The sequence below is a fragment of the Bacillus rossius genome, chromosome 2 (assembly GCF_032445375.1).
Source record: "Bacillus rossius redtenbacheri isolate Brsri chromosome 2, Brsri_v3, whole genome shotgun sequence".
NCBI lineage: Eukaryota > Metazoa > Arthropoda > Insecta > Phasmatodea > Bacillidae > Bacillus > Bacillus rossius.
Window position 1 is genome coordinate 107,468,100 of NC_086331.1, and position 13,943 is coordinate 107,482,042.

Sequence of the window (13,943 nt, forward strand, 5' to 3'; positions counted from 1 at the left end):
TCAACATAGTTCTGAAACAGTATTCTGAGGGGACACATATATGCATTTTTTAAATACGAAATGGAATTTTCTAAGTAAATCTGTTTGGAAGTTTTTTTAAAAAAAAAAAAACACTTAGGCTGTATCCGAATACCTAGGGATGCGTCCTTTAAGTTCACATCCCTACATCCCTAAACAAATGCACCCACAGTTTAAAGGATGCATTCGAAAGGATGTACGATATTCGAATTGTATTACAGCTAGCACTACCTGTTGGTTTGTCATTGTACTAATGTGGATTGGCATTTTATATTCATGACATCTAAGGTAAGCCAGTAAAACGTAAATGAACATTCAAAATTTGAAACAATTTCGGATGATTTCAATTATCGTTGGGAATTGAAATATGGAAGAAAATTTGAATCGGGGACTTGGTGTTCCTACAAATCAAATTAATTTACTGTTTATGTGAATTATGTAAACATATACTTATGGTATAAGTTTTTATAAATACCATAGTTACATTTCACGTGTTTATCTTCTAGTTCAAAATCCATTTTGATTAACTATCTCGTATCACACGTTCGCTCTTTAAGGGTTATGTTCACAATAACAAAGCTAAGGGATGTATGGACGTATCAGTGGATGCGAGAGTCGCATCCCTAAAAATCTCGAATTAGTGGACGCATGAGAGGATGCATCGACATCCCTTGTAGTGCATTCTGTTAGTCTTCTATTTGTGAAGGATAGTTCATATTTGGATACCAACATGAAATTTGGCACAACATGCCTTTGTGTAAAAATCATCGAGACACAACTCATAGTTGCCACCAGAGCAGGCTTGGGGGGGGGGGGGGGTTGTATGGCATAGAAAATAATTTTTTTACTGCTGGGTAACTTATTTTTTTTGCTGTTGAAATAATAAAATAATGTTTTCCTGTGCAGAAGGGAGATAAATATGTGAAATATACGTTACTGTGCTACTTTGTGTTTTTATTGACTATGTGTGAGGATGTGAACATTAAATAGTATACTTATATTTGTCACAGGGCCGGCGCGTCCATATAGGCGAACTAGGCAACCGCCTAGGGCGCCAAGTAGCTGGAGGCGGCGCAGCACGACACATAACAGCTGGTATAATATGTTTTACGATTATTGAAACTAGATGAAAATGGATTTTTGTAACGGTTTGGAATGTTTATATTGATATAAGTAATTATTTAAAGTCCACGGTGACCTGTTTATGATTTGTAATAAGTGAAAAAAAACACAAGCCTGCTTACATTTGATTGTTGACAAAATCTTAGGCTTACGTGATGTATTTTGAGAGAAGGAAAAAAATTTTTGGGGTGTCCCGGGAAGGGGGGGGGGTTAATTAAGGTGTTTCGCCTAGGGCACCAATTTACCTTGCACCGGCCCTGATGTTTGTCTACAGGTTTGTTTGAAAACTGAACTGGAACATGATGACATCCAAACGGAAACATAGTTTGGTAGAGGACTTAACGTCCATACCTCCTGCTGTTGAATGGGATAGATGCATCACGTGTCAACAGGTCAGTGATCAAAAACTAGTGAATGCATCAGAAAATGGACTAATGTCGTTAGCTGAGGGATTCAGGACTCTCGGTGCTCTACCGAAGTGGGTTCTTTTCTCCCAATTTGATGAAGGAAGTGGTAAAGCCGAAACATTTATTTCACATGGCGCCAAATTTCAAAAGGTTTGCAGAACAAGTTTGATAAACAAAAGCTTAATCGAGTAAAATGCAAAAAAAAAAGTATCCAATCAAGATTCCAGTGAGTCTATTTCGAAACGAGTGAAGAGGTCAGAAGCAAACTCTGTGGATATACGTAGCAGCTGTTTGTTTTGTGATGGAAGTGAGAAAGAAACACTTGCATCAGCACAAACACTGGACATCGGACCAACAGTAAGGTTTTTGGCACTGGAACTTGAAGACAATAAATTTTTGAAGAAATTTACATCCCCAGACTTTGTTGCTTTAGAGGCAAAATATCACAAAAAATGTTATGCAAGCTTCAGAAATCGTGCTCGTGCAAAGGAACGCAACGAAGGAAGAAAGGAAGGGGGAGAGGCAGACGAGTGTCGTTTGGTATATGGTTCTACCCTAGCTCATATTGTACAAAACATTGAAGAATTACAATTAAACAGTAACGCATCACCAGTGATAAAGTTGGTGCCCCCTTTGTGCATTGGCTCCACCCTTCTTCATCAAAGACTTTCGTCGACTTCACGCACAAGGTTTTCCTTCCAGCTGTGAAAGATCGCCTCCAGCATGTAGAAAGACTTGACATAATCTTTGATCGATACATAGGCAGCCTTAAATCCGATACAAGATCAAAACGAGGTAGTGGACAAAAAGTTTTTGTGAAGCCCAGTACACCTTTTCCGAAGACATTCAACAAATTTCTTCTTGATGATGACAACAAAAAACAACTGTTTCATCTTCTTGCTACAGCGATAACAACATGTGAAATAGGTAAAAAAAACTCCTAGTATGCAGTGACGAAAATCAAGTTACGAGCTCTGGCAACGTAACATTCAACAGTGAAGGTGTTGCACCATGTAATAATGAGGAGGCTGACAGTAGACTTCTATTACATGTGAAAAACTGTGTTGAGGCTGGCCATAAGAATATTGCTCTTGTTACAGTGGATTCGGATGTGGTAGTTATTGCAGCAGCTGCCTTGTCGGAGTTAAAATCAATGGGTTTGCAAAACCTTTGGTAAGAACAAAACATATTTCTCATTAAGTGTGTTCTTAGAAAATATTCCAAATGATATCAGAGCAGCTTTACCATTCTTTCACGCACTCACAGGGTGGGACACGGCCTGGAATATTTGGAAAAGAGTGCCAGATATTACACCAGTCTTCAATCGCTCTATAGAAATTCAAGAACAAGATTTCAACATGATCGCATGGTTCACAATTTTTCTGTACGACACGACTATCACCGCAAAAAGTGTAAATGAATGCCACAGGATTTTGTTCACAAAAAAAAACCGATCGATCGAGAATATCCTACTGATAGAAGACGCTTTATGGCTACATGTGAAGCGTGCGATGCTGCAGGCGGTGATTTGGAATCAGTGCCTTCAACGTCAATTGAAAGTTCCAGAAATTACATTTTTTGGATGGAAAAGGAAATCCTCTTCGGGATATGAACCAATTTGGACAACTATTCCAGAAGTTTCAAAAGAAGATTCTCAGTTGATTTGTTGCCACTGCAAAACCATGTGCTCAAGGAACTTCAAGTGTGAGAAAAACTGTCTTTCCTGTACTTCATTATGTGCCTGCGACGGACAATGTGCAACTTAAACCAGCTTTTATGAAGTGGAAGATCCGCGATTTCAAATATAACTCTGACTCCATGCTCTGATCAAACATAAATGTGAACAAAATATTTGCTAAATGAGTAATTAATTGCAAGTAGGATCAGTTGCTCTGTGAACAAAGTGTCAATACCTCATATATGAATGACAGAAATGTTATAACTTATTCATCCCCAAGTTAGTACCTATTACACAAGTGAAGTGGGTAGGGAATGAAATTAAAATATATTTTATTAAATCTTAACATTTATGAAAACTAATTAGTGTAAATTTGCTTTCAATGAATTGCTACATTAATTTCAGTTCATCATTAATCTCCATATTCTGAACATATTAATGTTGATTCACAGTTATTATTGGAAATAAATAATGCATTTTAATTTATTTTTAACTTTATAACTTGTAACAAAGATCTAAAAACATTTTTCCTCACTTTCAATGTCATACCTTTTATTTATGAGCTACAGTATTTACAGTATCGTACTTTTTGTAGTATTTTAATGTTCTTAGCATTTTAAAGTTCAATTTTGTTGCCTAACGACTCGTTAAATGAAAAAAACACTTAGAGACCTTTCTTAATGAAAATTTTATGATGCATATTTTTTACTTGAAATATTTTTTGATAAAAAGTACTATTTTTGATCAATTATAAAAAAAACTCTTTTTTCATTGACATTTTCACCACTCTTTCCCCTCTGGGGGGATAAGCGAGTTGTGTCTCGATTGTTTTTAAATAAGACTATGCCCAAGATAGTCCTGTCAAAATGTCATGCTGGTATCCGAATATGAACTATCAAAAGACTAACAGAACGCACTATTGTGAGAATTCGGATACAACTCAAAGATGGCCGCGTCCATTACGATGCACTATCTATGGATCCATTAGCTAAGGGATCCATTAGGCCACTATTCGGATGCAGCTCTGGTGTGCGTGTCATGAACTGTAACAGATTCTTGAACGTTAGAGATTTTAGCATGATAAGTTATAATTAAAATCCCTGTAATCTATTATTTTTCTTGGAGGGGACTTGTAAATGTTAATTTTTTTTTTAGAAAGGTTGGCTTGGTGTTAATTGTGCCACCAGTAGGTGCGGTTCATAATAATTTTCCATTGATGAGTGAATTTGGATTAAGATAGATACTACTGTGATTTTCCTTTTAAAAGGTTGGTTAAAGTTTCATTACCTACTATTTAATCAATTAGGCGGTTTAAGCTCATAGATTAGAATATGTACAAATTAAGGTGTTAAACCAGTTCAGTGTGAGATTTCCTGCCTAGTTTTTCGTATATCTGTTTTTTTTTGCACTTGTTTCTTTGTATTTTATATTATTGTAAGTTTTTATTGTATTTGTTGGGGAGTCAAGTGATTGCTGCTTGGGCACCGAGAGCTCTCGGGGTGGTTGGGATCAAAATTTTTGCGATCTATTTTATAAGGTCCAAAGGACTACCAGGCGCGTAGGAACCCGGGGGGGGGGGGGGGGGCGACCCAGGCGACTTCCCGGCCATAACATTTCATGGCCGGGCAAAATGATGGTTTTGCCCGGCCATTGCATCAGATGAACAAGATGCATTGTATTTGTTGCAATGCTAAGTGGTTTTGTGGGAATTTCTTGTATGTGTGTTACCTTATTCTTAAAATAAATTAAGACTTTTCGATAAGTGTACAGGCACAATAAATACGGCAACTGTTCTTGTTATCTTCTAAATAGTCACGTTTCACAGTGCTGATAGCGGAAATATTATTGTGGGATATAAGACCCGTAAATGATTCCGCTCGTTGCAGTAGCTTTGTCAACCCTTGTCTACCTGACCTTCAGACCCTTGCATTCACCCCGCCTCGTTTCTACCTAACGGTAACGACCTGACGTGCAGAGCGCTTTCCACATCACTCATCATTCAACAGCTGTACGTCTTGCTTTTAAGTCTAAGAAACTTTGTGAGCCGTACTACAGAACTGTTTAAAATAAAATTATTTATCTATAGTATCGTGAGTGAGTAGTGTGGAATGGCAGTGATGAAAAACATTTAGGGTTTAAGGAGAAAATTTATAACAGTATTTTAATTTTTGCGGTGTACAATGACTCAGAAAAGCATCAACTATTTCTTCAACAACAGTTCTGCACAGTCCTGCAGTTCATCACAACCACCGCCTAAAAGGCTGTAATGCCTGTGAAGACAAAGATCCTAAAGAAGAGTTGGATTCCTTTAACTCAGGTATTACTTTTGAGCAGTTTAGACTGAGACGAATTTTTACATGATCCCGGAAACCATATGTAATATACCTATTTAACATTAAAGTTTAGTATGTCGGTACATTATATTTTTCCGCTCGTCGCTCGTGATTATTCCATCGAGTAATAAAATTTTTTCTTTGAATCTACAAATCATTGAACAAGAATTTATCAAGCAGATTTGCAGTTATATTTAAGCATCTTCACTCGCCTATTCTGTGTGGTTCGCATTTTAAACTTATTCTTAAGGGGAGTCTGACAGTAAAAAAATTAAAATATTGACTTTTTAAATTTTTAATACCAAAATAAAATTTCGACTTTCCTGAATAAAATGATATGAGTGTTATTACGAAAAACTTTTTTCCATTTTTAATTTTTAATTTTTTTTGAAGATGAACTGTATTTTTCGAAAATTTAATTTTTGTGACTTTTTAAATTTTAAATGCTAAAAAAATTATTTTGACCTTTCTGAATACATACAATGTAAATACTTTCTAGTATCTACTCCTTTCAATAAAAAATATAACGAATAGTAAATTTTCAAAACTTTGGAGCCTTAATTCAGATTTAGTTGATGTATAGACCTTTCCTGTATTGACCTTGATTTATTAATTCTGACAGTAAAAATAAAAAAAATAAAAAGTTTTTTGTTCATTTTTAATGTCAAAATAAACTTAAGACTTTCCTGAATAAAATTATATCATTATTATTGCAAAAAGTTTTTTTTCCATCTATATTTTTTTAATTTTTTTAAGTTGAACTGGTTTTTTCGAAAATTATTATTATTTTTTAACTTTCAAATTTTAAATGCTAATATATATATATATATATATATATATATATATATATATATATATATATATATATATATATATTGAACTTTTTGAATACAATCTAAATACTTTCTAGTACTCCCTTCAATAAAAAATATAATGAATACTGAATAGTATATTTTCAAAAATTTGGAGACTTAATTGAGATTTGATTGATGTATAGACCTATCCAACTTGTCTTTAAAATGAATTCTACGAGGCGAAAACTGAAAAGTGAACACTGTTTTGTGATGCCGAGCCTTAAGTAAATTTGTTATAAAAAAAGTTAAAATTTCTGTTAGTAGTACATTCTATTTTTATGTACGAAAGATGCTTAAATAGCACCATTTTGCTCCTTAGAATACAATTTTTTTTCTACCGGGGGAGAGCCCCCGGACACCCCCTTTGTTAAATCCACCACTTATAATGATACTCTCCTTTGCCCCCCCCCCCCCCCCAATTAAATATTTGCTTCCTACGCGCCTGAGGACTACTGATGATGATGAAATCATCCGACGAAAGCCAAAAGTCAAGGAGTGTGGCTTGTCTGTAACCAACCAAACCACTGGCCCCCCAAAGCCTTATCTTTAATTATATTAGCCCGGTTTTTTGTTTCATTATAGTTTTGGCGAAAGTCAGTGAGATGCCTTTTTATCTTAATGTCTTTTGGATGGTGCGCTTTTCTTTGTAATGTTGTATATCCTTTTATTGAGAATTATAGTCACTCCTAAGACCTTACTCTATGTTTTTCCTTTATGTACCCTGCCTTCTACTTGGGCTCAGGGGAGGTGTTGCTGAATAAGTTGATAGGCTGTCCAAGTGCGGAGGTAGGTATAAGGTTACAGTGCCTACATGCTGTAACTATGTTCTACGAAAATGTTTTTGTGCTCCATTCCCAACTTTTGGTGTCTTTGGAGTAAGTGGTTGGGTAATTGTTTATTTATTTGTAAACATTTTAGCTCTCGGAAAACAACATTTGCCAGGAGTAATTTCGCGAATGGAATGGAAGTCGAAAGAATGGGGATGTGTGACCACAGTGTCAAAGTCGTTAAGTGGCAGACCAATGTGCAGTAACATAAACCCATATAAAGTCACTTTCGTAAACATTAGGGGATATACCAAATTTATTGGTGTACGAAATGAACCTTCATTATAGTTTAACTACTCTGAATATATTTTGTAAACTAAAATAGACATAGTAAAATTATTCAAAATTGAAAAAATACATAAGAAAACTGGAACTACACTGATGATAATAGATGGTCTATCAAAATTATAATTATCTCGGTAGTGTAGCAGAACAGCTTGCAGTAGAGAAGCTCAAGTGGTAATTTTTGACATGGTTCAAACCTCATCACTAGAAAAACGTTTTTACTTTTTAAATAACATTTTAATGCCAAAGTATTATACAACAATGTTGATAAGCTCGATAAGATAACGGTTTGTTTGTAGGAAGTATTACAGGCTGATTTCAGTAGTTCAAGTGAAAACAAATACACAAACATACACTTAGTGTTATAGTATGTGTTTTAAAATGTTTCAAGTTAATATTTTAGTAATGCTGCAGCGGATTTTTTCAGTGCGAAGACGTCGAAAGCCCACCATTCCCTTTCCTACCCCCTCCTCTTATCAATAGGGCCTTACAGCATGATTTTTTATGTGTACTGTGATGAATCTCTTCCCCTTCTTCCACGCTAATAGGTTTGACTCTTGTCTCCCTTCACTTCAGTGTGTTTCACCTCATTATGATCTTGTTTTAGTTTATGTTAGTCTGGTTAGGTGTGTGCATCAACCATGCAGAGTAAATATTGTCGTATGTTGCACTTTTGTATGCATGATGGGGATGCTGTAAAGGGCATGTTAAAGATACATAACTCTGGTTTGCCCAAGAGAAACTTAAAAATCATGCAGTAGCAGAAACAATTTTGTAATGAATTTTCATTAATAAAATTATCATCTTACCAAAAGATAATATACCTACACAGAAATGTTCGTTTCATATAATGGAGATATTTAATACAAATAAAATGACCACTGATGGCCTATGCCGTAGCTGCAGGAGATAAATGGCGTAAGATTGTAGACTGGATAAAAAGTTTATCGGCTCGAAGCAGTTTCTTCCCTTACCGAAACGCAAAAAACATGTGTCACCTTGTCGCCCTGGGACGCAATAGTATCGCCGAGTGCTGCAATAGGCGACAGCGCAATAGTTGGAAATATCCATGAAATTAGGCCGAAAATAATTGCGAATACATAAATTGTAAACAACTGAATGAACTGCTCGACAGAAGCCATTTTCCCAAAGAAACAAGGGGTGTGATGTGTCACGACTCCGACACCATCTTTAATCGTAAATCACAAGGGCTTATGGGTTATGAACCAAGGTTCCAGATAATCATAAAATGCAACTGATATTTAGGACTGGAAAAATAAATTTTTAAGACTCTAGTTACATATCTGAGAATCATTATAACTTATAATGAAATTTATAAATTCCAAACATGGGAGGACTACAAAGCCTGAACCTGGGTAAGGAATGGGTGAGGCATTGCAAGGAGGCGCAGCTAACTGCACTACACTGTTCCCGGAAGTTGAAACTTTTTATTTTTTGTAGAACTTAGCACAGATTGGTATAAGTATTTATTATTTAACAATTTTAATACTTTCATTTGTGAATACTTTTAATATGCTGGAAAATGTGATGGAATGATTTAAATAAAAAAATATAGTTAGGAATATCTGGGAAATAGCACCTGTTTGCTGCAAATCCCTAAAGACATTAGTGTTGTGAATATTTAGCCAACTTTCTATCTTTTTTCTTTAGGCTGTGTTAATGTTTTCCCAGGTGATTACACATATTGGCCTAAATTAAACCATGTATTCTTAAAATCATTTCCACTAGTAAAAACAGGATGCCTTGTGAATTGGTTTAGGAGATGCTACTGATGAATAACTAACTTTTAACTACAATTAGTAGCATAGACAGATTAACGAACGACTAGACAGGTAGTTAAATGCACAAACATCTGAAACTTGTAGATGCTTATTTATTTAATACACATAAAAAATCTTAGCATAGTTCGTTAAATATAAGTTATGGATTCATTTACACTCTTCGATTAATTTCAAGATAATTGACTAGAATTTTAAAGTTGTTTAGAAATTTTTTACAAATTTTATTACCTTAATACAAAAAATAATTTTATGAGAGAAATTTTTGTACCAGCAGAAAAGTCATTGTCCCTACTGCATAAAATTTGAATTAATGTTTTCAAATAATGTGTTCCACATTTTTTACAGTCAATTTATAAAAGTGTATCTTTTCTGCCAAACATGTCTTACAGAATTTGTCAAACTTTTTTATCGTAGACACTTAACACTCAAAACTGCCAACTTCACCATCATTATTAAAGCTATAAAAACTTCACTATGATCAGATGCTATTGTGGCATCTGTAGCGAATTGTTGAAATAAGCCCGATGTCAGACAGGCGTCTCGAACTTAATCTCTTTCGTGTCTGATGAACGGAAAGCAGCCTCCGTGCGGGGGTTGGAATTGTTTCTCGATGGCGAAACAGGCGCTGTGAAACTAGGCACTCCAAGAGGCAAAGCGGTGACAGGAACCAATGAAGATGGCGGCTGAAGTTGTGGAGTGGTCGGTACAAACGCTCCAGTGTTTGTTGTGCGAGTATATGAAGAGAAAGGCGAGGTTGCAGGAAACTGTTTCGCAACCATAGGCACCCAAAATGACTGCTTATTAAAACTTGGGGACAATCCTGAAAAAATTCAAACAAACAAATCGGTATGCAAAAATTTTTCCTCTTACATACTATGATGCAGTTTTAGATTTACGAGGGTTGTCTGAAAAACCTCCGACATCAACAAAAGATGGCTGCACTCGTCAATAAAATTTGGGGAATGTGTTTGCTCAAGCTCTGGAATGTACTTTCTGAAATTTCAGCCATTTGGGACATGCATTTGTTTTTTAACGTTCGTTTGCGTTAGTCGATGAACATTATTTTTGTGAAAATGGAAAATTGAGTATCGAGCTGTCATTAAATATTTGTTTTTGAAAGGTTATATAGTTATGCAAATTAAGGATAGTTGGATGCTGTTTTCTGGGACTCTGCACTATCATTTACCGCAGTGATATTTTGGGCAGCTGAATTTAAATGTGGCCGTGCCAGCTTGGGTGACGATGAACGTTTGCGACACCAAAATCTGCGAAGAGGAAATCAGCTCCAGAAAAGGTAATGTTCATTTGGCAGGGAAAGTGATGGTGACTGTTTTATAAGATATTCATGGAGTTCTTATTCAGTTATATTGAATAAGTAAAGACAATACTGAAGTATATTACGCATCATTACTTGACAAGCTGTAGGCCAAAAGCGCAGAAAAAGACCATATTTGCAGAAACAAAAAATTGTTTCACCAAGACAGCGATTTCATGGCGAAAATCTACGAATTGCGGTTTGAACTGCTTGACCACACTCATTATTCACCAGATTTAGACTCAATTGATTTTTTTTGTTCCCTAGACTAAAATTTGCGCTCGGAGGACAGAGATTTTTGTCGAATGAGGAGGCCATCTCCTTCGAAAAGCAACTTTTTTTTTTTTTTTTTTTTTTAGAGAATCACGCAAACGATTGTAAAAAAAAAAAACTTCACGTCAAAAATGGCTGAAATTGCAGAGAGTATATTCCAAAGTATGCCCAAACACATTCCCCAATTTTTTTTTGTTTAGTGTTGCCATATTCATGTTCAGGTCGGAAACTATTCAGAAAAAACTCGTATATGTAACTTTAAATTCTCCAAAACACATGAAAAAACAAGCAGTGCTAATGACTCTCTATTTTAAAAATTTTTCTGCAAAATGTTAGCGTGCATTAAAGGAAAAAAAATACGTCTACATAGTCGTTGTGTTATGTTAAACTGATATACAGATTTATCAGTTCTTTAAAGACGAATTCTGGAAACCATTGTTACAGTTCAAAAGAATCAAAGTACTAGTATGTATACAAATGTATTTTCTGGCACAGGATCCAGGATCTAGATTGTTGATTTTCCACCACCATATTGGTTTGTCACATCACGGTGGCCATCTTAGTCCGTTGACCTTGACTTTCAAACTTGCCAAATATGCCTTAAAATGACTCAAAATTCGCAATTTTTTTTTCAAAATTAGCCAGAATTTCCAGTTTTTAGGAAACAAATTCCACCAAAAAACCTAAAAAATCTAAACTTCCAAAATTCAATTTTCAAGAAAAAATCACAAACAAAAAAAATTGGTTGTCTGTAAAGTCGGTTGACGGACGATAGTTAAACGTGACAACGTCATAACAAAACATTGATGAAATGATTGCATACTTTTATGAATAAAATTGAATGATTTTTATTGAATTATCACTATTTTGTATGGATACAAAGGAGGAGTGAAATGATATCTGTAATTTAATTGATAAATTTACTTTTATTTGCACTCATTAATTCAAATATGTTTATTACTTTAACGAAGAGATTATTTTAACTATAACTTTTATACATGTTTGCTATTTAACTTCTTCCAACCTGTGTTATTCTGTTAAGGATAGGACGATGATAGGAAAAGTAGGAAACGAATGGGAGTGTTTCAAGTTTAATGTGCCTCGAAAAAGTCAAATCGATGGTTGTTCCAATCGAGTGGAAGAGAGATAGATGCAGCGCAAGCGTACAATGAGCGTAACGGGACTCAGCGCAACGGGACAATGTGCGTTATGGGACACTTTTTCGTGCGTGCAACCGGAGTTCATTGATTTATTAGACGTTGTCACGCCAAAAAAACATAAATTTGAAATTAAACAAAATATTTTTGCCCTAAATAAAATGTAAATTCCACATTGAGGCTTAAATTCCGATCGTCACCCTCCAATAAGTCTCTGGTAGGGAGCTTGGACCTTGACCTTGACCTTGACCTTGACCTTGACCTCGACCTCGACCTCGACCACCCTCTCTGAAATTTTCGTTATGGCTATCAACTTGAAAATCCACAATTTTTTAGCTAGAAATTCGGGAAAAATTCCAAAAATCATAAAAAAAAAAATCACTTTTTAAAATAATGATTGATTCAATCGCACACAGTGAATGGTTCGATCCCTGATCAATATAGAAATATTTGTTCTGGGTAATAAAAAATGCGTTTTTAATAAATCATGTTCAAAACCCTAAAAGTGGGTTAACTTCCTGATCTACCAACCAACCTCCAGTAAGTCGATGATGTCATAATGCTAATTGGAAATTTATAATTATTAACCTATAAATTCGAAAAAATTCAAAAAAATATCAATAATATCACCTAATAATGTAATGAATTATCCGATGGATTTTCGTCCGCGGATTGATGCCAGGCAGTATAGAGTTAATTACATTTATTAATTCTATCAAACCATCTAAGGTCTGGGATACAGTAACTAAAAAACATCATTTTCAAATGAAACAGCAGGACAGGGGAGTTAGCACACACCAAGTGCCAATCACTTCGATACCCACCCATCAATTTTCTATTTTTTCCTTGCCTTGTGAAGAAAAATAACTTACAATACATGTGAAGTTAAAAGTATTCACATACGACTAGTCAAAGCACATAAATTTAAACATGTTAACCACAAAGTTTTTAAAAATATTCACGAGGCTGGAATAAGCCGAGTGAGGTCCGTCTGTTGCTGCGTGTCGTGTGCTGGGAGAGATTTGCAAGCTTGCAGAAGCATCGGGTGACTGTCCAGCCGCTCGCTTGAGGCTCATGATGCACCGACCATCACGGTAATATGTAAAAATAATCCAGTACATGTATTGACGTCGACCCAAGTGTCTCCCCAGCTCCTTCAGGCCGTTATGCCTCGTCAGCGCCCTCTCTTGTATTACTGGTGCAGTACAGTGCAGTGTGGTGTAGTGTTTAGATCTGGGACGCACCCGCGTGCGCCCTACGTATGAATAAGGACCGCTCACGGATGGCCACGTATTTTGTGTAATTTATGTATTTTATTTTGTAATTCATAATTGTATTTGCATTTTTATAATTAATCATATGTTATTTCAGTGCTGGTGTTTAGTTTGTAGATCCGCCGCCTGGCCTGCCGCGAGCTCGACAAATTACACTTCACTTACAATCACACGAATTCCCTAACATTAGTACATTGTCAATTACACACGAGGTGCTCTGACGTTATGCCCTCACGCCAGTTGCAGTTGAGGGAGAGTGTTTGATTAGAGTCGGCTAATCCCGTAATTGGTAAACGGCGATGCGCGGGCCCACCTGTGTGGACCGCGGTTCGCTATTAAATTAAGAACACGTCTACGATTTGATGTAGCCAGTGCCTGTGCACTTGGCGATTAATTAAAAGTCTGTGGTGGCGGAAGTCGGCCCGTTCCGTATATTGCACGGCCCCACGTAATGCGTTGTGTGGGGCGTGTTAAGTTGACGCGGCTGGGTTAGGCCCTACACCGGAAAAGGACCGGGCGCACACGGGGAGTATTTAAAAAAGGTTCCGGGGTCTGACTTTAATTACCAGATTGAAGTTCGATGGTGACAAAGAGATGA

The 13,943-nt window shown here is 35.9% G+C and overlaps 1 protein-coding gene across 8 annotated transcripts in view; it reads right to left on the bottom strand.

Annotated features, from left to right (window-relative positions):
* Positions 1 to 9,383: 9,383 nt before the first annotated feature.
* LOC134529584 (popeye domain-containing protein 3-like) overlaps positions 9,384 to 13,943 on the bottom strand; it is a 109,221-nt gene continuing 104,661 nt past the window's right edge. For 3 of the 8 annotated variants that reach the window (XM_063363825.1, XM_063363829.1, XM_063363828.1), the window contains one exon: positions 9,384 to 10,146. In XM_063363825.1, the coding sequence (XP_063219895.1) occupies positions 9,854 to 10,146 (293 nt within the window). In that variant the 3' untranslated portion in view covers positions 9,384 to 9,853. The remainder of the gene's footprint in view (positions 10,147 to 13,943) is intronic. The other 5 variants (XM_063363826.1, XM_063363827.1, XM_063363832.1 and 2 more) reach the window with 3 other exon arrangements.